Below are 26,787 nucleotides of genomic sequence, written 5' to 3'. Positions count from 1 at the left end.
TCTGGTAAACAGCCAGTTCAGAAAACTTCTGCTCTAAATTTACTGAGGTTTTTTCCTCTTAAGTATTTGTATGTTGATATTTTGGGACTGTGAATCAGCAATAACTGAAAGGTGAATGTTTTTTTAAATGGTATTGGAACATATATATGTTGCAGCTTAAGACTTCTAAGCAGTTTTCAGCAGGTTAATACCACTTTATTCTCATTCTCTCCGGACCTTCATAGCCATATGCACTTGTATAAAATAAGCAGAAATGTAGTGACTCTAAGCTGAGATCGTGATATAAAGGTAAGAGATTTTATTTTCAGCTTAAAGAATATTTTTATTGTGTTTTTCCTAAAAATCTCCTATACCTTGACAATCTTGTATATGGCACGTGTTTATTATGTCTTGTTTAACTAAATGTTTGAACAGGTAATACCTAGGTCTGAATGCCAACTTTGCCTTTTTCAAGGCCACTTCAAATACTACCATTTAGTTAGCAAAGAAAGTATTACTTATTACTTTTAAAAATTTGTTTGATTTTATCAACAGACTGTTCTCCTTCAAGTATTTTTCTCTTGTGTAGCATAAAAAGCTGTATTGATACTGCTGTGTCAGGCCCTGCATTCCTTGCATACCTGTGGAAAACACTGGGTAGGTACCAAAGCCACTGCCATGGCCTGCACTGAATCCGCCCCCTGGTTATAGGTATGTGAAATGAAAATGAGAAGCGGCATGTGTGATACTATCTAAGTAACAAGGAGAGAAATTAATTCCCTTAACTACTAGAGCTAACCTCCAAATAAAGAATGAAAGACTTTGATGATACTGCAGTTAAAATCTGCAGAGATCAAATGACATTAGGCCAAATTAATCCATGAAGCAGCCAGGTTTGCTTTCCTCCTGTGGGCGCAGTGGGAGGAGAGGAAGGCAGGCGGGCAGTGATTGCACTCGGCATGAATCATTTGCTGAGCTGTGGTTCTAAAGCTAGAAATCAGGATACAGCCATCCATAAATAACTGTGTTCAGTTCTGTAATAAATGTTTTAACAAGTATTTTGCTTGGATTAAAATGGGTTTGGATTATGACCTATATGGTGCATATTCTATGTGTTTTACAGTAGTTTTAAAATACTGTTTTTTAATTTGCCTTTATATAACCTTCTGTTATGCAAAGTTGCACAGTGCAGTGCTGCACCACTGCAGTACCTGAAGTTGCTGGAAACAACTTTTTTTATATGAAAATGGTTTAATAAAAAAGCAAAAGGGAGGGAGTTGGTGATGCTGCATTAGCATTTTAGGGTCTCAGTTCAGAGATGAAAGCATCTGAAACACCTGACTGATCACAGTTTATACTGATATAAAATAGGAAAACATTTGGTATAAAATAGCTAGTAGTCTATCAGACCCAAAGCTTCTTGTTTTGCATCAAAATTTAACAGCAAATATAAACTCTATTTCATTTCATTATTGAAACATCAGATTCATTAAATAACTGCATGTGTAGGTTTATCCATTACTCAGGGTATGTCTGGATAGAATTCATAAGCTGATACAGAAAGTAGCTGTTAAATATTGTTAGCTTTGCTGCTGTGGGCAGAAACCTGACCTTGCAGGTGGCCCATGTGTTGGCACCCATGGGACCACATCACCATTTGGTTACATCTGCAGCTGCAGTTGATGAGCCATCAGAATGTCCCTCCCGCTCTGTGGGGCAGGTTTTCATCTGCTGTTATCTTCAAAGTGCAAACCTGGGTCTTGGGCTGAAGCTCACTTAAAATTCAGCCCATTCTTCCAGCCTGTCAGGCTAAGCTGTCCTGATTGTGGAGCAGCAGGCTGCTCTGGCTCCTTCCGCAGACAGGAGTTTAGATGCATCAGGGCAATGTTAAGGTGCATTATAATGAACTTCTCTCGAGTATTCCTTTCCTAGCTTAACTGATGTCAGTCTGACAAGCACTGTCCAGTTCAAGGACTGATTATTAAAATGTCTTGCTGGCTCAATTCAGATCTGCTTCTTTGTGGCTTGTACTTGGCAGCTTAATCTATTTGTATTGCTTTCCATCAGAACTGCTTAAGACTGTGAATTTCTCTATTTTTCTGTCATCACCCTTTTAGCTCTTACAGTCCAAAGCATTCCACTCTGCCGCTTTCAAATTCTCACTTTGTTGTATCTTCTCTTGGAATCAGTGATAAGCTCCTAAGGTGCATGATTTCCTCAGAACCTCTCTCACCGAAAATGGAACTTGAGCAAAACACTCCCATATTGAAGTGTCATGGATGCAGGCTCCGTAAGTGCCAAAGAGCTTGTTGGCATGAGAGAGAGCAGTTAAATTCTGACAGCAGGTTTTAATCTAACTGAAATACCAAGCTATTATCGGATGAGTAATTTGGGTAATGTCTGATCAATATTGCAATAAGCACTGTTTTGCTAAGGCAGAACTAGAACTCCTTTCTTTTGCATAATACTTGCAAGTTTCCTTTTTGAAGCCTTCTCACAGGAGCATGGTCTGAAGTGCCTTTTCTGTGAGATTAGAGGTCTGGTTTATGGCTACTAAGCTCTGTATGTCTGGATATACCCAACAGGCAAATATGTAAACCTGGCTTTGTATGCTTGGTGCAGCTGCTAGTGTCACTGCCTATTTTGTAGCACCTTCTCAGTGAAGCAGAAATGCTATTTTATAGTTTGAATTTCTGGTTCATGTTAAAGAGTTCTGGAAAAGTTCCTTTCAATTAGTACATATATAAATAGGACAGCAGGGAAAGTCTGCACTACCCACCTTAACTCTAGTTTTAGCTAGCCAGATGATAGCATGTATTTTGGGAGATGGTGTCTGGCACTTAAAAGTATGAAAAGAAGCCAGAGATTTACAATAAAGAATTGACCTGTTTAATGTGTTGTCTGTACTGGAGGTGAATGGCATTTCCAGTGACTTTGGAAGAACAATTGTCAGTTTCAGTGGTCTGCTCTGTTAACACTAAGGACAGTGAGGTTGTTTACACAATGGGGAGATGAAATACAGCCTGTTCCACTGTTACAATAGCATCCATTTGCCATTAGCCATGCTTGCATAGAAAACCCACAGTCAGGCAGGTACATGCTTTCTCTTTCTACCAGTTTGTGTTTCATGGACCACATGTGTGGAGATGTGTGTCAAACCAGGCTGCTTCACTGTCTGATGGGTCTGAAGTGTCCCAGCTGGACAGCAGGTCTCTCAGGCCCATCTTCCCACCAGAAAATTTAATACCAGTTGAGTTCTTACACAGTTGTAGCACTGGTGTGAGAGCAGCATTGGTATGACTTTGTTGTGAGATCATATATTCTAGAAGCAGTCTTTTCCTTTGGTTTGAAATAGGTAAAAACTAGATAGACGTACTCTTTAGGATTAGTCAGCACATGACTTGAGAAGACACCTAGTGCTATTGTACACAGGGTACACGTCAGCTGGTAGCTCCTCTCCGAAAGTGCAAGGAGTTGGCACCTCCATTTCACCAGCTGCAGGGTCAAAACTTGAGTTTTAAACAGCAGTCCTTACAGACGGGAAGGCTGAAGTACTGCTAACCATACCTCAGCAGTTTCCCTTCCCAGTGGGTATCATCTTCCCAGATGCAACCATGAATTTTGAAGAAATAAGGTACTTGATAAAATAGCACTTTAATCTCACTTTGCCCTACGAGATTTCTCCAGGCACATTTCTATCTGCGTAAGGTTTTAAAGGCAACCAGATTGGTTTGGAGAGCTTGGCTAGCTGAAAGCATGGTATGTGATCCTTCCTGCCATCGTGCCCTCTTGCTTGCTGTCTTAAGCACACATTCAGGAGCTGGAACATGGTGACCCAATTCCTGGGCATTGTGCCAGCTGGATGGAGGGAGGCCAGCCTGTACTCATGAAGGGAATGTGTAACATCCAGCCACTGTTGCCCAAGCAAATTCTGTTGGACACAGTGCACAATCCTACCCTCACAAAGGCTATTCAGTGCCTGGGTAGGTGGCTCCTAATCTGTCTAATTTGCTGTCACGTAGCCAGTGTGAGCTAATGAGATGATTCAGCAATTGTCATGGCTCCCACTTAATGTGCTGTAAACTTGCTACTGCGACTTCCACTGCAGCTAAATAGCTCTGCTTCTGTGAATGCTGTTCTCCTTCACTGCCTTTCTGATCACCTTCTAACACCCCAGTAAATAACTGTTTCTAGATTCTTAAAAACCTTTAATCAAAAGCTTCAGAGAAACAAGTTTTCCTACAAATATTTCAACTTACTCATGTACAAAGGGACTATTTCTACTCATTTATAAAGATCTTTGAACACTATTCTGGTATCTCTGATCTCTGGAGACTAGGAGTCTTTCTTTGAGAACACTCATCTTCTGTTAGGAAAAAAAGATTTAAAGTGTGTCTCAATAAAGACTGTGCCCTGTAGCCACTGAAAGAACTTAATCGGGGAAAAGTGTACAAATCTAACATTATTTGAGGCTCTTTTCTTTCATTTAACTATTGAGAAAAATTTCCCTGGCCACAAGTTCCTTTCAGTGTTAGGAAACAGAAAATGAAGGGAAGAGGAGCATGAAGATTTTTCACAGGGTCTAGGAAAAAAAAAATCTGTTTGCTGGCTAGTGACTCTGGGACATCAATCTCCTGGCACTTCCAAAACTCTGAGATAGCAATAAGTATGAGCAGCTCTAACCTACCATCCCTGATCCAGTCCCAGCAATGTCCTGAGAGAGTATCACTTGCTTCACCTGTAGTTCTGCATCTGCACTTCTGAAAGCCCCATAGATCATCGCAATCTAGATGTGGGATTCCTGAACATCTCTCCAGAACTGTATAAATGAAGAACAGTACCGTATTTCAGTCTTAGACAAAATTGCAGGCTTCCCTCTGCCTCTTGCTTTGTAGGCTGATACAATCACTTGGTATTAGAACTGCTCCTGTTTAGCTAAATTCTCTGTAGGCAGTTTCCTGTGACTTAAGGTAAAAATATGTCCCAGCTTCAGATGAGTTCCAAGTCACAGAAGCAGCTTACAGAACTGGCTACTATTTCCAGTGGCTCTGGGAAACAGCACAAGAACTCTGCTGCAGTGGATTCTTTTGGCAACACAATGAGTTCAGATTGTTGTTCACAGTTGTGAAGCTGACTAAGACTTCTCTCAGGCATCAAAAGAATGAAAATGAGCTCTCTGCTGGACTCACTGAGGAGTTCTGTTAAGAACAGTTGTACTGTCTCAAAAAACAGTAACTCAGCTAGAATGCTCAGGACACAGACCCTCTTGGGCTTCCTGCTGAATAAATCTACTGAAAAATGAGATGCTTTATTGACTTGTTTAAAGCAAAGCAAAGGGATACTATAGTTCCATCTGCTATCTAAGGTATAAGACATAGCTTACTGGTTTCGTTCTTCCGTTAATAGCACATCTGCCTGTTCCTCTAGCCTGGGGTCTTTTAGAAGATGGTGCTTTTTCTGCTAGGCCTGTCTGACATGGTGTAGGCAATGCAATGCCTTACTAAAAGTATCTGTGTGAATTATGTAAGAGAAAAGTTCATCATACTGTACAGTTTAAATTCAGTAAAGTGTTTTTTTCCTCCAGTTTCTGTGGCTCCATGAACCATTCAGACCACATGTTTACCTTCATGTTTAAGAGCAGTTGAATGTCTCAGAGTGCTGTGTGGAGATGTGCAGTTCAAAAGCAAATTTCTTACTTTGGGTGTTATTTTATCTTGTATTTGGTGCCTTAACTCTCTACAATCTAAGCTTGTGTATACTGTACCACAGGTAGTTTAATAGTTAAGTGTGCTTTAAAAGAACCCCCTCAAGCCTAGTCTACAGCAACTGTGCAAAGACTGAAGCCTTCTCAGTAGAAGAGTTCTCTGCCACATTTAATTAATAATCCATTGATAAACAAGTTGCAAGAACCACAGATTAAGACTATTTATCTAATTTCCATCTTTAAAGGTTTGTGGCAATAAGATAATTAAAGGTGCAGTCTCTTCTATGCTCTGTAAGTAAACACCGACAAAATGCAAAACAGCAAGCCAGAAGTGCATGTCTGTGAAACAGCCCTCTGGACTGTTATCTCTACTAGAACAAATTACGCTAATACTAAAAGGCATTAATTGAATGTAATTGTCCTTCATTCACTGGTACAGGGGAGTTGCAATGATTAAGAGTTGCAATTAATTTTTAATTCCAAAAGAGCACATGGGCTTAAGCCTCGTTCCTGCCTCTTACCTGGATCTCGAAGCTCCAGGTGCCTTAGCTGCTTTGCAGTTCTTGAGGTGTAGTGCAGCTTCTGCCTGAACACTCACCTCTGAACACGTCTGGTGCTGGTAGAATGGACTGAGGCAAGAGAGAGAGAGAAAAAAAACAAATTAAGCTGGAATGCCCTCTCCAGTCTTTAAAGTTGAGCATCAGGGACAGGAAGTTGGAGGAAAAGTTGCACTGCCTTTTCCAAGCCCATTATTAAGAGTCTGTGGTAAAACCAGCAGCCTCAATACACTAAGAACAGGGGGTGATGGTATTGTTTGTCACTTGTTTATAAGAAATTAGACAAGAGCTCTGAGCTATCCACAGGGCAGGCTCAGAGCTGCAAGTGATGTTGCTACAGGAGATAAGCTTTTTTTTCCTGTTATAAAATAAACAAGTCCAAGACGGAAGCTTTTTCCAGAGGAGAAAAAATCCAGTGAAAAACCTTGATTTCCTGATGCAGCCCTATCCAAAGCAGGGAGACTGCTCCAGGCAGTGTATGTAGCATGTAACTGAATTCTGGGAGGGAAAGGAGTAAGTTCCTCTAAAGGAGTACTAGTAACTTATTTTTGATACAGTGCCCACAGTATTGTAGATAACTTGCTTTTACACAGAACAGCACAGCAACAAGGGAAAGTAGATACTACTTCCACAACTACCTGTTGTAACGTACATACTTCAGGTCACCAACATTGGGGTAACTAGTTATGACAAAGAAGGCTCATCTTTGCAGGAAAGCGTATTTTGACATTCTGTCCACTTCTATTTTTAAGCTAGAGGGGAGTTAATTCTAGCACTCATCTGTTTTGAAGGGAGTAAAGCAGAAGGTAAGTTTTAACTTCATACTTCGAAGCTGCTATGAGTAAGTTGTTTAACAGTGTTCCATGGGAACAACCTGACGTACTTCTTTATGTTCATTTCCACATTCTTAGAAAAGCACAAGCTTGTGTAAGCATAATCAATACAAAGTTACTCAGGGTACTGTGTCATCTCAGCAGTGGACACAAACTGCATCTTCAGTCAACAGGCACATATAAATCAAGCTTAAATTAAGAGGAACAGAACATCTTGGCAGGTTTTGCTTTACTACAGGCACTGTTACTATTTAATGATCTATGCATATGGCAATATGTGTATTGCTGCACTCTCAACAGAACTTGTAGTTCTGTATGGGCATCCTGTAAACTAACGAAGTAAAATGTAGTCGGTGTAGGGGAGAGAGTATTCTTTCATTATATCCACAGAGAACTGTTTACAAGCAGACAGAAAGTGATACTGTTCAAAGCAGAAAAATGGTGGGCTGAAGAACAACATTCAGAGCAGTACAGCTTTTGAAAAGCTAGTGATTCTAACTAAGTTTTCATTAGTTATGAAAATTCTGATTTGCTGTACAGATTATTTCCTGTGTTTTCAAACTAGTGTCACTGCTTCCCTGCTCAAAATAACAGGATAAAGACCAGTGTAGCTTTCTAGTAACATCTGTTACATGAAAATACAGTGTAAGAAAACAGAAGCTGTACTGCAGAGAGCATATTCAACTAAAGAGCCATTCTCTGGGCAATGCTGCATAATTCAAGAGTGGGTAAATTTGCCTTCAGGGACAACACAACACATAACAGATGTTACAAAAAAAAAATAAACCACCACAGAAAAAAGCCTCGAAGCTTTGTCCAGTCATACATTTATTCTTCCCTGAAAAAGGGACAAGTACACTCATATGTGCTTAGTGAGTTAAACATCAGACATCACAAAGGTCCTTAAGGACACCTTTTAAAGTTAGTCTCCTTTTGGACAGAAAAGGGAGAAAGTTGACTCTGTCTTCCAGTTCCAAAGTGCAGTGTCTTATTTCTGATCCTAACCCTAAGTCAATATTTATTGATCAAACTGACTAAGCTTTTTAGGTCGACAAGCTCTCCACAAAGCAATTCTGTTCTCTGGAGCCTCTGCAGGGCCCAGCGACTGGTGCTTAACTACTACTTCCACTTCTGTATGCCACCTGTCCTCCAGGTCTCCCAGAGCCAGTCTGGGCCACCTGCACTTCTAAGAGAGCAACACTGCTGGGGGGAACTGTCAAAAGCACTGAAACACTACAGCAAAGTCTCAGTGGGCTATATGCTTTTAAAGTCCTGTCCAGTTCTCAGTGACAAAGTTGAGCATGAAACCTGTACTGCCAAATGTACCAGCCCCTTAAATGAGAAGGAAATCTATGGGAAGCAGTATCGGAAGTGGAGATTTTGAGGAAAGGCTCGTATTTTTCAGGTCCAATTCATGAGATTTTTCTTTTTTAAATGGTTGAGCTTTCACCCACCAAAAATCACCATCAGTCAAATTAATTAAAACTGTTCCTGCTAATCTGAGCTAAAACATCCCTCTGTGTAACCCAAACCACCATCTCCCATCCATCTAAAGAATTCTCAAGCAAAGAATTCTCAGGAGGCAGAGCCCTGCTGAGTCTGCACACTAGGAGGCAGACAGGCAATGTGGCAGTGCAGTATAATGTGACTTTTCTGATGACAATTCTCAAAACAAGGAAAAGACAGGGGCAGTGTTTCATGCTCAGCAAGTTTGTGGATGGAAGGAATGCAATTCTATAAATCACTTGTACTGTATTTCTGTTTCTAGACTTGAATGAATTTCACTTTTCCTTTGTGGGTCAGCACAGTAAAATGTTAAAGAAAAGGTCTATTTTTCTAAATCTCTCTCACCAATAGGGGTCTGGCCTGTAACCAACAGATGGATATCTTTATCCACAGAGGACAGAGTGTTTATTTTTACACTAAGATTGGACATGGCATTGAATAAAAAGAAGTATGACCTTTGAACTATCTAAACTTTAAATACTATTAACAAATTCTACAAATGAGTAATATGGTGGACAAGTCCATCTTTCTTCCCAGTATATCTCTCAGAAGAAGTTACCTAGAATTAAACTTCCAAAGGAAGTACCACAGATCCCTGTGGTCTAATTTCAGACTACTTTCAAAATATTTTAAGATTTCTCCTGATTTTTAATGTGTAGAGAACAACACTTAAGCTATTCCCAACTATAAATAAAGCAACTTCAAATAAAGTAATTTGACAACAACTGTAGCTATTTATAGCATTAAAAAATGTAATCGGAACATTCAAATTGTCTTAATTTGGTAGCATTTGATTGGGAAGAAAAATAACTGCACATTGAGTTTTAAACGGAGCTGTATCTACTCACTAGCCAAGAAAGCCTGCAAATGTAAAGAAAATGGAGCGCTCTTTGTACATGAAGTTGCTTCCTCATGTGATGCTGTACCCTGTACACTCGGCTTCATTTGGCTTCTGTGTTGTGGTTTGTGTGCCAGCCACTGTTATTAACTGTACACAACACTTAGATCTGCACTGTAATCTTGGTTCATTTGCCACTGATTGTAACCCAATGCTACAGATTTCTCTGTATATAAAACCGTAACCATGTCCCATTTGCTTCCAAGAGCATACAATAAAGGCATCTCTCTGTAAACAGGAATTATGGCCTTATGATTGGTTTGGGGTTTTTTGTTTACAGTGAGGAAACTGGCTTAAAGGTTTTTCAAAGCCTGGGAAGCCAAACCACAGAAGTGCATTTGACTTTAGTCAGGTAATAGGTTCAGCACAAAGGGGAGACAGGCTTCCTAAGGCTGCAGTTTTATCAGAGATGAGTATTAGCAAAGTGGTGACTCCAGGATGTAAACCTAAAGCAGATTTTTGCTGCAACAAGCAGAACACATTCCTTCACAAAGGTGGTGGTGAACAGAGTATACAGGAGTGAAAGTGGGCAAGGGCTGCTGCACACAAGTAACCCTGGGGTTTAACCAATGGCAGCAGTAACAGAAAAGCCCAGAGAAGGATGTGCTGAGATGGCCAGGAGGCAAGTTTTACCTCAGACTGAAAACTGGACATTTTCTAGGATCTCGCTAATTAGGAAAAAAAGTATGTCTGTTTTCTTAGAACATAAATTACATGTATTAAGAATATGTAAGGTTCTTTCTCAAACTCTTTTTCTCTCCTGCCCTCTCATTTCACTGTATTTCCTAAACATTAAATTCCTGCCGTCCAAGTTTGCCCTCTGAGGTCTGAAGCAAATCTGAGCAATTTCCTTGTCTAGAGCCATGTGGGCAGGAATTGAAGATACCATGGAATTGTGTGGCTGCTTGCTTGAGGCTGCAACTCATGGTAAGATTTACTGGAATATACAAGTATGTCCAGCTGCCTGGACTTACAGAACAGTTTTCTTCTAAAAGGGAAGACAGAGCAGTCATCATATGCTTTTACCTTTTCTTTGAAGTATTTTTTCTGGTCTTTAATTCAGAATTTAAAGTCTTAGAGCTCACTAATAAAATTCAGAGATCAACCCTGAGAAAGGACTGAAAACTTGTGCGCTGACTGAAGCTCAGATTGCTCTTAATAAAATGAGATGTATAGAACCCCACACCTTAGCGTACATAACTGGAATAAGACAGTGAGAGTCTTTTACACTCAACAAAACAGTGTGCAGCCAGCTGAGTCTGCTGTTGTGCAGCAAACAAGTCAGTTGTGAAGAGCGAGCTATTGAGGGACCACTGTGCAAAAACCAACTAAACTATGCATCACTTAAAAGTCAGAGCTGCATCAAATACTTAGCAAGTAAGATCTATAAAGGCCTGAATACAGTCAGTTAAGAAATCATCATTAACACTTGGCTGTAATAGAGGTAAATTTTACCGTGTTTCAGCCTAATATCATACCTATGTACGTGCTTAATGTTAGTGAGCTTATTAAGAGGTCATTCAGAAAGCTACCTTAGGATTATCATCTCAGAGGTGCTGAGAAGGCTGACAGCTCTTCAGCATAGCCTGGCAACTGCTGGTCAGTGACAGCTAGTGAAATGAGCTGGGTCTACTCCAGGAGCCGGCTGATATTCTGTGACCTCACACGAAAGAGACAAGGGGTAGATAAGAGAGTGGTGCATGGGAGGAGTAACACAATACCCAGTCTAGACTGATAAAGGAGGTTGGCATGTCCTTTTCACTGCCTGACATCTCCTACTTAAGTTTTATTCCTTTCATCCTGTATCTAACCTAAACTTGCCCAGACACTTACACAGCATCTTGCTTGGGATAACAGGGAAGCAGCCACGTGTGGCCGCTTGTACTCACTATTGTTACCACCTTTCTCCCCCATCGCCTCCAAACCTCCAAACAATTCTTAGTTCTGTCTGCTTTTTCTCAGCACACTGCAGCACCCCTCACTATCAACCTGCAGATGAATGCATGCAGTGAAATCTGCAACAGAAAGCCCCTTCATCATTTCCAGGCCCCTCCCAACACTGCTTGACCACTCCAGCCCCATTCCTCGCTGGCACAGCACGGAAGGGATCCATGCAAAAGGAGCCATCTTCTTACAAAGCAGCATGCCCAGCTCATTTTGCTGCAATCAAAGTGCCTTGAAAAAGTTTATTTGTTTAGAGAGGAAGTAGGAAAAAAATACCTAGTGAGTGATATTAATGAAACTAACAAGCAGCCTGTCACTTCCACACGCAAAGAACTGCTGCATCTCCAAACCTGCCCAAAAAATCATAGAACTGGTTCTAGTGTCACTTTACAATAAACACACTATGCCAAACAATGGAAATTTCATGTCCTACTTTCTCTTAATTTCAGTGGCTTCATTTATTGAGATGTCAGTTCCTTTTTTTTCATGAATAAACAACAGATCCCAAATGCAATGTTTTGTAACAGACATTTGGGTCAGTGAGGGCAGACAAAAGCTCTTACTTACTCAAAAGCACACTTCTGGCCTGTGTACAGCAAGCAATAAACCATCCCTCATGCTGGTCTTATTTGATGCTGGTCTGTTTTAAGAGACTTGCAAAATGCTACGGAGAAGCAGTTAATGCAGAGGGCAAATAAAGGTCTACTTTCAAAAGAAAAGTAGGATACTTTAATAGTATCTCAAACAAGGACATCTATGTTCCCCAGGCTCACAGACAACCTTCTACAAGACTTATAAATGGTTGATGATTCCAGGCTTTCTTCCAAAGAAAACTGTATCAGAAGCAGTATGTCAGCATTTAGGTTTGTGAACACTTAGATGCATGACAGACTAAACCACACCCAACTTGCCACAGGACTGCTTAACTGGGTGACAGCTATTAGTTAAAGACTTTAGCATGAGATCAATTCCTATTGTTCCACAAGGAGCAAATCCAGAACCAGATTACAAAACTGACCACTGGATGCCAGCTGTGGTGATGCAAATTTCATGCTCAAAGTGTCTCCCACAGACTACTGTACTCTCCTTCAGTCCCCCCATCAAGTATCTAATAGGAGAGTCTTCCCAGTATGAGAGGAATCGCCATCTCTGTTGCACAACTCCCTGCTGGCACTTTACACTTACTTGACTATTACCTATCCTTAGAGGGCAAGCCTTCAATAAACCAGAAGTGTCCCCTCTGCTAAACTAGCACAAATTCTTCATGAACAGCACCCCTCTTTCTGCAAGAATAGAAGTGTCACCTCTCTTGACTGCTCACAATATAATGCTGACTTCAGTTGTTTGCTGCAGGATTGAGTTCCAGCAAGTCAGCTAGAAAGAATTCTTCTCTTTCCCATTTGCTAAGCTGCAAATTTTCCTTCCCTTTTGTGACTCCAATCCTTGGTACATTCAACTGGAAGAAACTTGAGCTGCTAACACTTCTGGGGCCTTCAATTAATCTTTACTTTGGGCTATATATTTCAGCATATTTATTTGTGAAGGCTGTGTGTACTTTTGTTACAATAATACAAAAAAGGCCCTTTTTGCTCCAGGCACAGGGCAAAAATCTAGAAAGGCCTTTGGATAGCAAAAAAAAAAGGTCACATAACCCAACACAAATAACACTTCCCTCACACCCTCTCACATGTGTGCTTAGATGCCAACAGATACCAAAGATGGGATCTCCTGCTTGCACGAAAGGCAGACTCAGCCCTGCTGGTTAGGATTTAGTCAAAGAGATTTTAAAAATCTGAGTAACTTCTGATTCCAGTAGAAGAGGGAAGGCTGAAACAGGGCAAGATGGCAAACTATAGCCCAACAAATCAAATTAGGTTGCCCTGCAAAGCAGTGCCACCCAAACTCCTTTATTGCTGACACTACAGGTCTTGAGGAAGCAACAAGGTGTTTGCATACAGTACATAGTAAGCATGCAGACAGGAGTTGCATCACACAGGTCAGTTATCCTGGTTTTGAGAAAGATGGTGTTATATGTTGAAGACACAGAACTTCTGTCTGCAGCCTGGGAACTGCAGAGGTCCATGAGAGCCTTAGTTTAGGGTGTGAGTAAATAAACCTGAAAAACAAAAATGAGACCAAATCCCAGTGACTGGAGGAAGGGCGAGGAGAGCTTTCTCCATCTTCTACTAGTACAGTTATTGCAAAAACCTTCCTTATGCTGGTTAAGATTCAAGGCTTAAATCCCCAGAAAATTAAGCCAAATTGCAAGAAACTGCTCCAAACCGACTTTGAGGACTCCGTTTCTATGCAATCAGGGAAGAAAGGTGCTCTTCCAGAGCAAGCCAAGAGCCAGTTTGCAAGCCTCAACCACCAGACCTCATTCCGGTCAATTCCATTTCATCTTGGCAACAGCACAGGCAGAGCCCTGCCTGCACCCTGCTGGTTGAGTGGGATCCTCCCTACACAACAGCTTAGCACTTTGAGTTGGAAGCAATAAACCATTCCAGTGATGCCATGGTTACAAAAAAGGCTCTGTCCCTCACAGCCCTGGGCTGACCTGTACAGAAAGAGCACTATCAGAGATTCCTTGTCATTAGTCCAATCCTTTGTTCTGTAAATTCTGTTCTACATATAGCTGAGGGTAGAAACCACAAAGCTCCTTAAGGGAGGCATCTGGTTTATAGCATCTGATAGAAGCACAACAGAACTGGTCCACCAAGACTGTGATGCATGTCCGAGCAGCTATCTCAGGATACTTTATACTCTATTTAAATTTCTCACCTTGCTTGCTATGTACAAAAGGCACATGGACTATTCAGGGTTGTCTGGGACAATGAACTGGCTTATTTTAATACTGGAACAAATTAAGAATCACACAGGCAATGCAAAAGACTACTCACTCCCTTACAAAAAAATAACTAAATTAAAAACCCCAAAGAAACCAGTAAGGCCAGAAACTCAAGTACATTAAATTATCCTCACTAATTACAAATGAATGAACCCTTGGACATAATTTAGAACTTCCCAGTTACACTACTTTTACTGGCCTCCTCACTCCCTCCCAACCACAGAAGTGAGCAGCACCTGTACCTGACCTTCACCGATCAGAGCGGGCTGTTGTGCTGCTTGTGGATTCTAAAAACAGCCAGTTACTGTAATGCTGAGACTGAAGGCACCCAGGAGCTCCACAGTTTGCTCTTCATGTCTGTGCTAGCAGCAGACATCTCATCCATAATTCATAGGTCTGGCGCAGCCTTCCAGAGCCCCTCTGGCACGCTGGGTTTTCTACCATACCATGCAAAAAACACCTTAGGGAGACTCAGTTATATCTTAGAAATGCCACCCCTTCCCCACCAGACTGGATGAGATCTTGTTCCACAAATGATTCTTAATGGGATTATGCAGCAGTCCCACCATGCCCTGGGTAGGTGGAGAGCTCAGATATACAGTACACAACTGTATGCAACAAACCTTCATTCTCCACCTCTTTCTAATCCACTCACAAGTATTAAATTCAAATTCTTTAAACTAGTATAAGCCTTCAGGGCACAGAAGCCATTAAACCACTTTCCTCTTTTCCTGTCAGCCAAGAACAGTGCCAAAACCACACTGGTTTTCTGCGGTATTCTTAAAAGAACTGATAAAACCTCTCTGCTCACATCATGAAAGATGACAGTAGCACAGCACACAGTCTCATGTCAGCAAGTATTTTACTACCTTTTCTCAGACACAGAAATTGAATGGAATCTGCACGGCAGTGAGATAAACTGGCCAGACAGATTAGAAAATCCCATCAGGAGTCATTCTACTGTCACCTCCCAACATTCATTTAAGACTGTGGCTCCAAGGCTGCCCTTTACCCTGGATCACACAGGCACCTCTATGCATTAACAGATGCTCACAGCAGGGAGTTTAAACACACAGCTTTTATGTATTCATGGTATACTCTGACTGTACACCCTGCATGATGAGGGCTTCTGCTCATATCTGGCAGCCTGCAAATTTCTTAACTTTCACACCCTCTGGCGCCTGAAAGTCCAGAGTGGCTGTGATTCCACCTGAAGTGGTGGCAGAATCTTCCTAAAAATCATTACTTTTGTCACACAGGCTATTGATCATGGTGAACCTCTGCAACATCATAACTAGAACAGTGTGCTCACTTCTATAAAACAACCTGTATTCTTAATAGCCATCCCCTCCAGAGACAGCCATGTATAGATTTAAGCTGCACACTGAAGGCCCACAAGGTGAAACCATGATACAGCAAATGAACAACTAATGTCACATCACCTCCAACTGTCACTCAAGTCAATAAAGCTGATAAAAACCATTTATGTCCTAACATTTTAAGTAACCTAAAGTTTTCATATTCTGAGAAACTTTTCACTATTATGTGATGAACTTTTACTATAGTTTGCTACAGATTGTATCTCAACCAGTATTAGAAAAGCAAGAGAGTAACTCAAAGACTTACAAGTACTCTAAACCAAGTTCAAGACGTATTATAAAAACATCCCACAGATTTACTTCCAGCATGTTTTAGTTTTACTACATATGCTTCAATATTGCTATACTTCCTCCTAGCAGATCTTTTCTGTCCAAGAACATAACACAACTTTCAGAGAAGGCTCATAACAGAATTACATGGAATGTTCTAGTCTGGTAACTACTTGTTTAAGTAGTTTTATTGCTGGTCTGAACTAACCACTGCTCAATTTGTAAGAAGAAAATTCTAAGGCACTACCAAGTGCTCTGCTGACAAGCCAGTGCAAGCCATTATTCCGAAAGCCCATGGCAACTGGCACCCGAGGACAAACACCTCTGATGTTGGCACTGCAGTGCCAAGACAGCATCAATCCAGAATGCTGGTATATGCTCCTTCGTCCATCCCAAAGCAAGGGAAAATCATAAACCACAAAATAAACTGTGAGGCGTATCTGGAAGACACATTTAGTTCATTATGTCATGCGTCACCCAGATCTAGTTCAGAGTACTTTTTAGGACAGAGCTTATGGCACACCTTTCTGTTAGAAAAAGCTCAATCGGCAGTAGTTTATCTCCACAAAAACCCCACTCAGCAGCTTTTCTACATCACCTACCTACAGAATATCAAGCTCATAACAGTTACCCCAAAACCTTTTCATTACAAAAAGTGCAAAGCAGCATTAAAGCAACAGAGTTCTCTGTAGCAAAAAGAAGAGTCATAACAATAGTGCTACAGGATGTCTTTACTGCAAAACCATTTTAAGATGCTCCGGTTAATCCCATTGGACTAAGGAGAGCCTAAAGTGTAAAACCTTACTACTCTGCCCCTGCTGCTGCAAACTAAGGATGTGACTCCAGAGCAACTGACCATCAGGCTGGCTGCAGACCTGCCCCTCTCACAGGAGCACTGGTACACCCAGATGAATGCTGTCACCAGAAGCCAGTGAGAATGTTCACTTGGGAGAGGACAGACCTCTTAGTGCAGCCTGATCACTAGATCAGTTCTACCACACTGTAAATCTGCACCTCATACAACAGAACACACTCATCAGAGTGTGCTTTTTAGCAAAACTGGAGGCTTAGGCCTTGCAGAGTTAATCATTAGACAAGCAGAAACTCAGCACATGTTCAAGTGGCCTGAGGCAAAAAATGCCAAAGTACAACATGCACCTGCATGAAATGCACCTACAAGCGTTTTCTTTACCTCCACTCCAGAATATGTAGAATTAATATGACATGCCAAGCCGACTCAGTAATACATGTAGGAAGAATAAGACAGAACAAAGAGAAATATCTTGAAATCTGCATTTCTGGCTGGATGCTATCTGGCATCCTGACAGAGTTTGTCTTTATTAATTCATTGCCTGAATTACCTAATTGCTGAATTTTATTAAAACAGATTTTAGCTCTCTCAAAGTATAGAGAACACTTAATTTACCATTAAAAGATCATTCAACAAAGATGATTTCTGTTAAGAACCCTGCTATTTAACATTGCTCTTTAGACATCTTGCAGGCTCCAGGACTTTTACAGTGCCATCTGCAGCAATTCCATCTATGCCAATTTAGGCCAAACTCTTTAATATAATTAATCAAAAATACAAGATATTTCTCAAAATCGGGTAGAAAACTGCTCCTGCCATCGTGAGGGGAAGGTCAGATAACTCATTATCTCCTCATTATCTGAAGATAACTCCTTATCTTCAGGAGCAGAAATCTGAGAAGTTCTATTTACAATACTTTTTACCCTATATAAATATATTTGTATGCATTTCATGTGTAAACACGTAAGCTATAGTTATTTTTTTGTCCAGTAGCTCCATTAACACACAAATAGCTTCCTTTTACACATCTACACAAGCATTACATCTCAGTCAGTCTAAGATTTACGGAAGCAGATTTTGTTTCATTACTGTAGCTTCTTGTACCTCCAGCATCAGAATACAACCGATGTTCAGCAGAGCCTATAGCAGGAAGGAGGAAGGCACAGACTGCCCTAACCTGCTCAGCAGTTAGTGACCTTATCGGCCTCTTGTGCAGGGTCTCCATGGGGTGAAAGGTACAAGGCAGCCACTCATCACATTATAGATCAAATTGTTCAAGTGCACAGTGCTTTGTGAGTTCTCACATCCTGTTTCAAAGCTTTCCACTTCAGCAGGTCTCAATTCACTTCTCAGCAAAGCTGGCGCAAGAAAGGCACAAACCTATCTGTATCTGTAACAAGCTGACATGAAAATTACCCACTAGAGTAATAGGTACTGATGCTATGCAGGAGGAGCACTTGTCACCTTCCTCAACCTACTCAAGCCTACACTGTTGTCTCCAAAGGGTGATAAACTATTTAAATGCCACAGAAACAGACAGGAAACTGACATTTTCTCCACAAAGGCAACATACTACTAAGCTCAGCAGAGATTTTCCTCATTATCAACCTCCAGCAATTAACATTTTCTTCTGAGTATTTCAGCACTCTCCAGACAGCAGCACACAGCAGGGCAGATGCCCGCTGAGGGGATCCCACACAGGTGCCATGGGGGAACCACCACACTGAAACCCTCTGCTCCCCTCTAAACACAGGATCGGGGGTGGCTCAGCACCACCCGTGTACCCACACCCAGCCGTCCATCTCCCCACAGCCCCTTCCCCTCAGCGCCGCGCTCTCACCGTTGCTCCGCGCCTCGCCTTCCTCGAACCTTCCAGCAAACAAAATGGCGCCGTGGAGAGGCTGTCGCGAGCTACGCCCAAAGCCAGCGGCGCGAGCCGTCATCTCTCATAGGCTAAGCCTCCTGTCAATCATCGAGCCAGCCTATCAGAGAGCTCGGGGCCTCCGGCTCCGCCCCCACGCCTCAGGGAGGCGGGAGCTGTGAGGCGGCCTCGGGCCGGGTCCCCTGTGGCCTGAAGAGATACCAGGGGTGGGTGCTGTGGCTGCACGGCCCCTGCTCAGCTGCCTCAGCCGCAGTCACCCGCATGTTAAACCTCAAAGCCAGCTCAGTTCCATTCATCTCATGTTCACCAAGGACTTAAAACGTGTGAGAAAACACTTGACTTTCAGTGTCACACCCACTAACATGGTTTCTTAACAGAGGCAATCGTGCTCATCTCGCAGTACAGGCTCTTCCTTGCCATTCCTGTAAAAGGACTGCAGCTGTGTGGCCAGATTAACCTAAAGGAAAAGCCTTCCGTACAGGATTACGCTTGTTCCATTTCATTAGCATGCAGAAAACACAGCAGAATCAAATCCTCATTCCTCAGAGTCATTATGGACACAGCAGTAAATTCTAGCAGGATTTGAAGGGTTTTGTATGCAGAGGCCTTGGCTGGTAACACACAAGGAATCATATTGCACAATTAAAAAAGGGGGGGGAATAGAGGAAAAAAATAATAGAAAACAATCCTCACTGTGCACACATACACCACATTTTAGTTATTTTTTATTAAGAAGGACCTTCAGTTTAGGTGCTGGCCTTGCATTAAGCTACTTGCTCAATGGGTAAACCACTAAGAGCTGCAAACCTTGCTGGATTAAGCTCTTACGTTAGGCACCTCTAAAGTGTCTAAAGTTAGGCAGGATGAACGCAAGCCAAGCTGCTGAACAGATGGAGACGAAATCCTCCTCTTGATAACAGGAACTTTATAGCACTGCCATGGATAAGAAGGGCAGCTAAAAAAAGTCCGGGAGGCAGTTATATAAATTCCAAGGAGGCTTTACCAGCAACGCTTCGTGGTAAAACTTTCCAATAGATCTGGGATACCCACTTCCAGCTGCAGGCCCTGAGCAGCCAAGAAGCTCTGCGGCAAAAAGGAGATTGTAACACTAGAAATACCACCCTATCAAGGCCACAGGAACTTGGTGATGCAGCATGAACACACAAAGCATTAGGAAGTTGAAGCCTGGAGCATGCGAGACCGGATACTCAAGCATCAGCAGAGTGGCACCTGTATTGAGTTCAGTGCACAGTCAGCCGAGAGGCATCTCTGAACAGAAAGAAGGTGATTGACAACCAGCAAATAACCATCTACCAATGCCAGAAATGATACCAAATACACTCACTCCTTTTTGCTTACAGAGCTGTAAAATACTGGTGCTTATAGCAGCATAGGCTCAACATCTTTTTTCTCTTTTACCTTATTTAGTCTTGCACGCCTGCAAATTCATCCTCCTCATCTCAGAAATGACCTGCTTCCTTGTGCTTCCCATGTAATTGTGTTTCAAAAGATGAGTGTCTCAGCACAGGATTCGTTTTCCTTAATTAGCTGTGGATATTTCAGATGGAGACAGATGTGAAATACATTGGTAATATTTATTTTTGAGCATCAAAATCCTTCAGGCAGAGATCTAAAATAATCCATAATGACTGGAAAGGGACTATAAAATGTTCTGTATAAAATGCTGTGCAGCAGCTAGTTTCTCATATGTATATTCCATGTCTACACTAAAATAAGGAGTATATGCTGCATGCATTTTTGAGGTGATGCTTACTTTGAGAGTGGAAGAGACACGAACAATAAAGCAAGTTTTCTCTTTAAGTACCTCAGTTTTGAAGGAAAGTTCACTATTACACTATTTCCCACTCCCTCTGGAGCAGACAAGTGGATGAAGCGCTTTGGCCTTGGGTTGTTTCTTCTTCTCCTCCCTTATTTACATTCAAACTTCCTAATGAAGTTGTAAGTACTGAGGAACAGCAGCGCTGAAGCTACCAAGGGATGCACCTCTCTGGAAGACAAAGAAGCAGAGACTACGCACAACCTTAAAATGCCATTCACTTAGGGCAAAAGTATGGTTGGAGAAGTGACAGTGTGATAACAGCCTCCTGGAGCAGCGCTGCTTAAAGTCACCTTTAGTCATTTTGGTGACAAAAATACATTTTTACTCCTTGTTATCTCTGCAGAACACAGGCAGGCATGGGAGCCTGAACCGCACTGACCCAGTTAGTGCAGCCACCCCACTGCACCGCTCAACCCCCGGTTCAGCTATGACTACAGAATCGTAGTGAAGATGACGTGAATGACACTTGACCCCACAGGATTTGCTACTGATGATGATAAGCAGAGCTAGCCTACATTTGTTTTGCAGATCCAAGCAGAATTTGGAGGGCCATGGGAAAAAGATGTTCTAAATTGGACATTTTTGAGGAATACTGAGTCACAGCCTCAAGCTGCACAAGGTCATTTCTGCAGTTTCTTCTTTTTTTTCCCCAAACCAAACCCTAGATTTTATTACATAAAGCAGTGTTGGCAACACTGAGAATATGCAGACTATTTTAGCAAAGCCCTTTGCAGCATGACTACAGTTTCAAGTCTGAAGAAGCTTGCAGATGCTACTGCTTCTACTTGAAGAAGAGAATTAGTTTTATATTGCAAAATATTTAATGAGTTTCCTGTTAAAATGAAAAGAAACAACAAAATAGTTATACAATTTTACTAGTTTATATTTCAATTCATAAAGTATACACACTGCAACTATGCTACCACAATGTCCACGCATCTACTATTGATGGAGTTACAGTAATTCTTTTTTTTTGGTATTAAACAATAGAGATAATGTATGCAGTTAAGGAAAAAAGCTTGGACATAGCATGTTCTATTCCGTAGTTACAGAGTACATTAGCTAGCATTAGTACAGTAAACAAGAAAAAGGTAGAAATACAAAATAAACCAAATATCTTTATATACAAACCAGTGCCTCTTATTGTTACCAGCTTATACTCACACTGCACACAAAATTTATCCACTGATGCAATAGATACTTCAGCATAACACAAACCATTATAAATTAAAAAAATTACAAGGTGCAAAACTCCATTCTACAGCTTTCTGGTGAGAACTCAGTACAATCCAATGAGTAAGAAATCCAAGCACGTTTAGCACCTATTAGTGCAACTGCAGCGAGTAAAGAATGACCTACACAACCTCAGAACATGTTACCAGGGAAGCGAGTTGGACAGCTAGAGATGCTCGCAGCTACACTCACGCAGCGATTTTTGCCTCATATATATCTCAGTTTATTGTTTCTTTGTCCCATTCATACCTATGTGCAAAACTAAATCCTGGAAGCTTTCTCAGAGCTTCACAGAAGGCCTGCTACAGCCGGGTAAAAACAAACAAACAAAGAACAAAAACCTGACAAAAAACAAACAAAAAGACTCAATCCAATGTCAGACCATCCACATAATCAGTACTTTTTAGCAGTCCTGGTGTTGGGGATTGTAACGCTTGTTGATATGTGGATCAAACAGTATGACACAGAAGTGAAACGGAAATCTGCCAAGAATTCAGATTATTCTTGTGTAGCACTTAGACACGTCTCCCAGCCTCAGGTTGTGAATTTGTTTGGCAGCCCATGCCAAAAAAGCCCAGAGTTGCATAGAATTGATAAGTAACAGAAAGAAATGCCAAACACAGAGAGATGGATGCTGCATCTACTAAAACAAAGTGGGGTTGCTCGACAGGAATGCTGAAATCATCCCCATTCATAAAGCAAAACATGTCACCTCCTACTCTCCATATCCTACCTCTGGGGACTGCTTTCTGGCACTGATGTAGTTCTTGCTAAAGTTGTCTCTTTTTTTGGTGTTTTTTTCCTTTTTTCCTTTTTTTTTTAATTTTTTCTTTTTTTACTTTGTTAGTGACACTTTTCCTTTCAAATAAAATATTAAAAAAGGTTATAACTGTAAAAAAACCTATCATATGTAAACTTAACAGTTAGGGTTTGGTAAGTTCTCGTACCTAGTCTGTGAAAAGCCTCCAGCCAGACCGCAGAATGGAGTGTTTCTCTGAAGAGCTTCAATCTAGCTACATCACCTGTTAAATATCAGTAGTATGAAGAGCCCATGTCTAGCAATAAAACCTTTCGTGTTTCCATCCTCTTTATCACTGACCTATTGAAATCCCGACATGATGTGTTTGTATTTTATTTACATTCTGGTCCTCTCATGTCACAGAATTAAATATCTGGCCAAGGAAGGCAACAAAAGGTGTTGTGTTAAGAAGGTGTGTTTGACAGAACTGCTTTTCAACAAGTCTCTTTTCCTTGGACTCCAGTCACTGTTTTTATAGAGCTTATTGTTCTGTTGAACCATGTTTTCTTTGCAGCTTGCACTTCATTCAATGCCAGACCCAAATGGTGCTCCAAATCCTGCAAACAGAAGAGCCATTTCAGTAATTTGTGGTGTAGTCACAGCATAAGGTTGTATGAGTTAAACTTAGCAGGCTCTAGAACATCTACAATCTGTTGGCCACTTTAGAAGCTAAATAAGTCTTACATAAAGAAGCACAACAAACTGATAAGGGATAAAACCCCCAAACCTCTGTAGAGCAAACCAAGATGTGTGTCATTGCCCTTGTTGAATCATCTTTCCTCACTACATCCAAACCCTTTAATTCTTCCCCATCTAAAAGGAGCTATTCCCACAGGAAGTGGACTTCCTACAAACTAATTTTTACCTTTCTTGTGAACCAGCAGCACTGACATGCCAGTTTTAGGCTGAAAGAACGAACAATGTTGTCATATTTTACACAAATACCTCAAATACCTGGAGAGCTTACCACTCATGTTTTCAGAAACATGTCTAACATCTGTGACATGTTACTTCTCCATTTAACACTGACTGCGAGATAAAGAAAGGCATGATTCAGTACTTTGTCAGAGCTTGGATTTCTTCCAAGAAGTTGCAGAAGATCAGTCAGTAAGTGCTGCACTGCAGCCAGGCAGATGTCTGGAAGCTGTAGTAGCTGGTAAATACAGCTCATGCAATTTCAATTATTTTGTCTGCATACACAAAGTTTCAGACCCAATGTTTGGTTAAATAACCCATACAGGAAATAGCAGGTTACAGCTTCAACCAACAGGCTCTGTTCCAATCCCTCTACAACAGACAAGTTTTTCTAGGAAGGCAGACATCCCCTACAGACTACAAAATGAATCTCCGGAGCATTACCTGTATTTTACATTCCGCCTCCACAAGCTGCAACTTGGTCTGGGCCAGCTCAAGCTCCATTTCCCTCAGCTGGTTTTTCAGTGTTTCCTTCTCCTCGTCTGTGTCCTCGTCTGAACCGTCCTTGGCAGAACTGGCAACCTTCACCCGGCCTTCCTTGTTGAAGAACTCACGGCAGTGCTCGCAGTCATCCACCTTTTGCTAAAGTAAACACCTGATTGTGAACGCCTGCACTGAAGTGCTGGTGCTATGATCAAAGCCTTGTCCTGCCTCTGCTCTGGAAGAGCAGCACAACACGCGAGGGACCATTGATGACCTGCAAACTCAGGAACTCCTGGGGAAGTACAGCCAAGCAGGAGCTCCTGCCACCCCCAGGGTCATGGGCTCCCGCAACACTGCTGTGTTGTTGGTAACACTCTATTGCTACAATAACGGGCTCTGTGCTACCTATGTGTTACTTCATGGTAAAAGACACAGAAATCTCCTTCAGACAAAAAAGACCCCTCAAAAAATTAAGTTAGTGCTGCCCAGCATCGACATTATTATGTAGGCAGTACAACATGGAAGAGAACAGACAGTTACTCATCTTTACCCCAAGACACCCCCCTCCAAAGTCACAAAGGAGCTCTCTTTCAACCACTATTTTAGTAATGAAATAAACTGTGTGCTCACTGTTACGATGTTAATATGAGATTTAAACATGTAACTGTGGATCTATCCGGTCTCTTACCCGTATTTTCTCAATTTCAGCTTTATTTGCTGTTTGCTGCTTTTCCAGTCGTTCACTCAGCTGGGAACAAATCTGACAAGCAAAATTATGTTACCACACCACTTATAAATGTAAATTTCCTCCCAAATGAATGCTAAAGCACAGCTAAATGCTACAGGAATATTAACATGGATAGTCTGAGGGCTTTTAGAAAGCCAGCAAAATTGAGATGCTGCATTACATTGCCTCATTGTACATATTCTCATTCTCTACATATTCTTCTATGCCCACAGGAAAAGGTGCAGTTTCGACACAAATTATTAGCAGCTTAGCCTTGCTTAAAGGAGCCAAAAAAGGCTCTTTTTGTTGCCCTTGGGGTAGAACAACCAGGCAAGACAGCCAGGATAGCAAAAAAACCCAGTTCATTGCTCAAGACCTGTATGATGCAGGCTTCAGAATGTTCTGAAGGTTTCAGGCCCACTAAAAAGATGCATGAATTTGCTCCCATGATACCTAATGCTTGAATTCTGAAGCAAAAATCTTTGAAAGCAAAAAGGCAACTATTACTTGACTGAAGGAGGGAAGCTGGAACATTGTTTTGGTGAATGAGGTGAACCTTTGATGTACACCAGCCCATCTGAACAATGTTAGGTTACAGCTGAGGTTGTGGTGACTGATCTACAAATACATCAGGGAAAAGAGAACAAGCTTCCCATTTAAAGCAGCTAAAATGTCTCCTCAAATGCATGACACAGATTACACTTATTTCCAGAAATCTCCTAAAACACCTGAGAAAATCTCACCATTTGATAGCAAACCACATCACCATTAAGTTGGACTTACCTGTTTGTAGTCACCAATGATAGAGCTGTTCTTTTTGATCTCTGACTCTGCCTTATCGAGTTCCCTACGACACATTTCCTTCAGCTGGGAAATGAAAAAATAAAGGAAAATGTTTAAATATTTGTAAAAATATGCAGGTGGTATTTAAGTCCTCCTTAACCTCACTGCTGTACCTCTACCCCAGGTAACAGCGGTCTTGCTCAGCTCCATGCAGGCAAGGAAAAGCCTAACTTAGGTGGCCGTCATTATTAGAAACGCTGACTAGTTTAGAGAAGAAGGTATAAAAGAAGAGTGCTGACAGCTGAAGTCCTGTTCTGCCTCTTTGTGCAGAAATCTCTGGCACAGTTTGTGCTTTCGTGATTTCAAGTTAAAAATTCACTACCCTATGAAGCACCTTGCAGGAAGGTGAAGAATCCTGCTTTGGTGACGTCCTTTACACGACGGAAGAGGGACAAACATGGCTTAGAATGTTAAGCCCTACCCATACTTGTTAGTTTATTTTTATAAGTGTGTACTGCCCAGAAACGTGAAAATGACAGAAATTCCCCTGACCTGAGCTGATTCTTCTTCCAGGCGCCTCTTTTCTTCCTCAGCATCAATCAGCTTCTGTTTGGTCATTAGCAGTTCCTTATTCAGAGCATCTGCCTTTTCCTCCGCCTGAAACAAAGAGTGGAGTACAGCACTGAGAGGGGCACTTGCTGTACCAAAGCTGCTGTGCAGCCACAGGCTCGGGCTGCAATAGGACACAGCCAAGTCTGCAGCTCTTTCATCCTTATTAAGGGCCTGTTCATTGTTATTAATAACAATAAAACATTATTCTTCACATTCTTTTTCTAAAAATCACCATCTGCAATGGCAAAGCAGCATCAAATCAGAACTAACAGAGTTATCCCACCACATTCCAGCACTCCAAAACTCCTCCTTGAATTCAGTGCTTAGAGTTAGCAAAACTGGAGTAGGGATTGCTCCAAAGAAATACAATAACAAGAAATATAAAGAAGTTTTTCTCATCCAGACTGGAAGATGACCAATACATTTGGAAGACAAGTCACAGAACAGCTCACAATGTGCAAGATCCAGAAAAGACTAGAGCCAGCTTAGACCCAAATTCGATTTGCAGACATTCAGCCTTGCAATGAAAACAGGATTAATGAAAAATAGACCATAAAAAAGCCTCCAGAACTCTGTGCACTTACCAATGGATGTGATACCATCTTTGTTATATCACCCAGGAAATACTGCATGAAAAAGCTTAGCTGCCAAAGCAAATGGAAGAGTCAGACCCCTCTCTCCTTTCCTCCTTAAAGATGTCTCCCCAGAAACCACATAAACCTTTTGTACTGGAGGTTTTTTATAGACTAAAGATGTATTGTTGAAAAATCTCAGGCTCCTTATA

General features: G+C 41.5%; 2 protein-coding genes across 4 annotated transcripts in view; one reads left to right on the top strand and one right to left on the bottom strand.

Annotated features, from left to right (window-relative positions):
- STRBP (spermatid perinuclear RNA binding protein) overlaps positions 1 to 971 on the top strand; it is a 55,384-nt gene extending 54,413 nt beyond the window's left edge. The window contains exons 18-19 of one of the 2 annotated variants that reach the window (XM_034067555.1): positions 225 to 288; positions 569 to 968. In XM_034067555.1, the coding sequence (XP_033923446.1) occupies positions 225 to 247 (23 nt within the window). In that variant the 3' untranslated portion in view covers positions 248 to 288; positions 569 to 968. Of the gene's footprint in view, positions 1 to 224 lie in introns of both variants that reach the window. The other variant, XM_034067554.1, reaches the window with a different exon arrangement.
- A 21,821-nt stretch (positions 972 to 22,792) lies between these two features.
- The window catches only part of RABGAP1 (RAB GTPase activating protein 1), a 67,143-nt gene continuing 63,148 nt past the window's right edge, over positions 22,793 to 26,787 (bottom strand). For both annotated transcript variants that reach the window (XM_034067464.1, XM_005146287.3), the window contains exons 22-26: positions 25,944 to 26,048; positions 25,392 to 25,475; positions 24,570 to 24,641; positions 23,843 to 24,040; positions 22,793 to 23,040 (exon numbers count right to left, since the gene is read on the bottom strand). In XM_034067464.1, the coding sequence (XP_033923355.1) occupies positions 22,918 to 23,040; positions 23,843 to 24,040; positions 24,570 to 24,641; positions 25,392 to 25,475; positions 25,944 to 26,048 (582 nt within the window). In that variant the 3' untranslated portion in view covers positions 22,793 to 22,917. The remainder of the gene's footprint in view (positions 23,041 to 23,842; positions 24,041 to 24,569; positions 24,642 to 25,391; positions 25,476 to 25,943; positions 26,049 to 26,787) is intronic.

Source organism: Melopsittacus undulatus, chromosome 11 (assembly GCF_012275295.1).
Source record: "Melopsittacus undulatus isolate bMelUnd1 chromosome 11, bMelUnd1.mat.Z, whole genome shotgun sequence".
Lineage (NCBI taxonomy): Eukaryota > Metazoa > Chordata > Aves > Psittaciformes > Psittaculidae > Melopsittacus > Melopsittacus undulatus.
The sequence above is the reverse complement of the archived record's forward strand: the minus strand, read 5'-3'. Positions and strand labels throughout refer to the sequence as shown.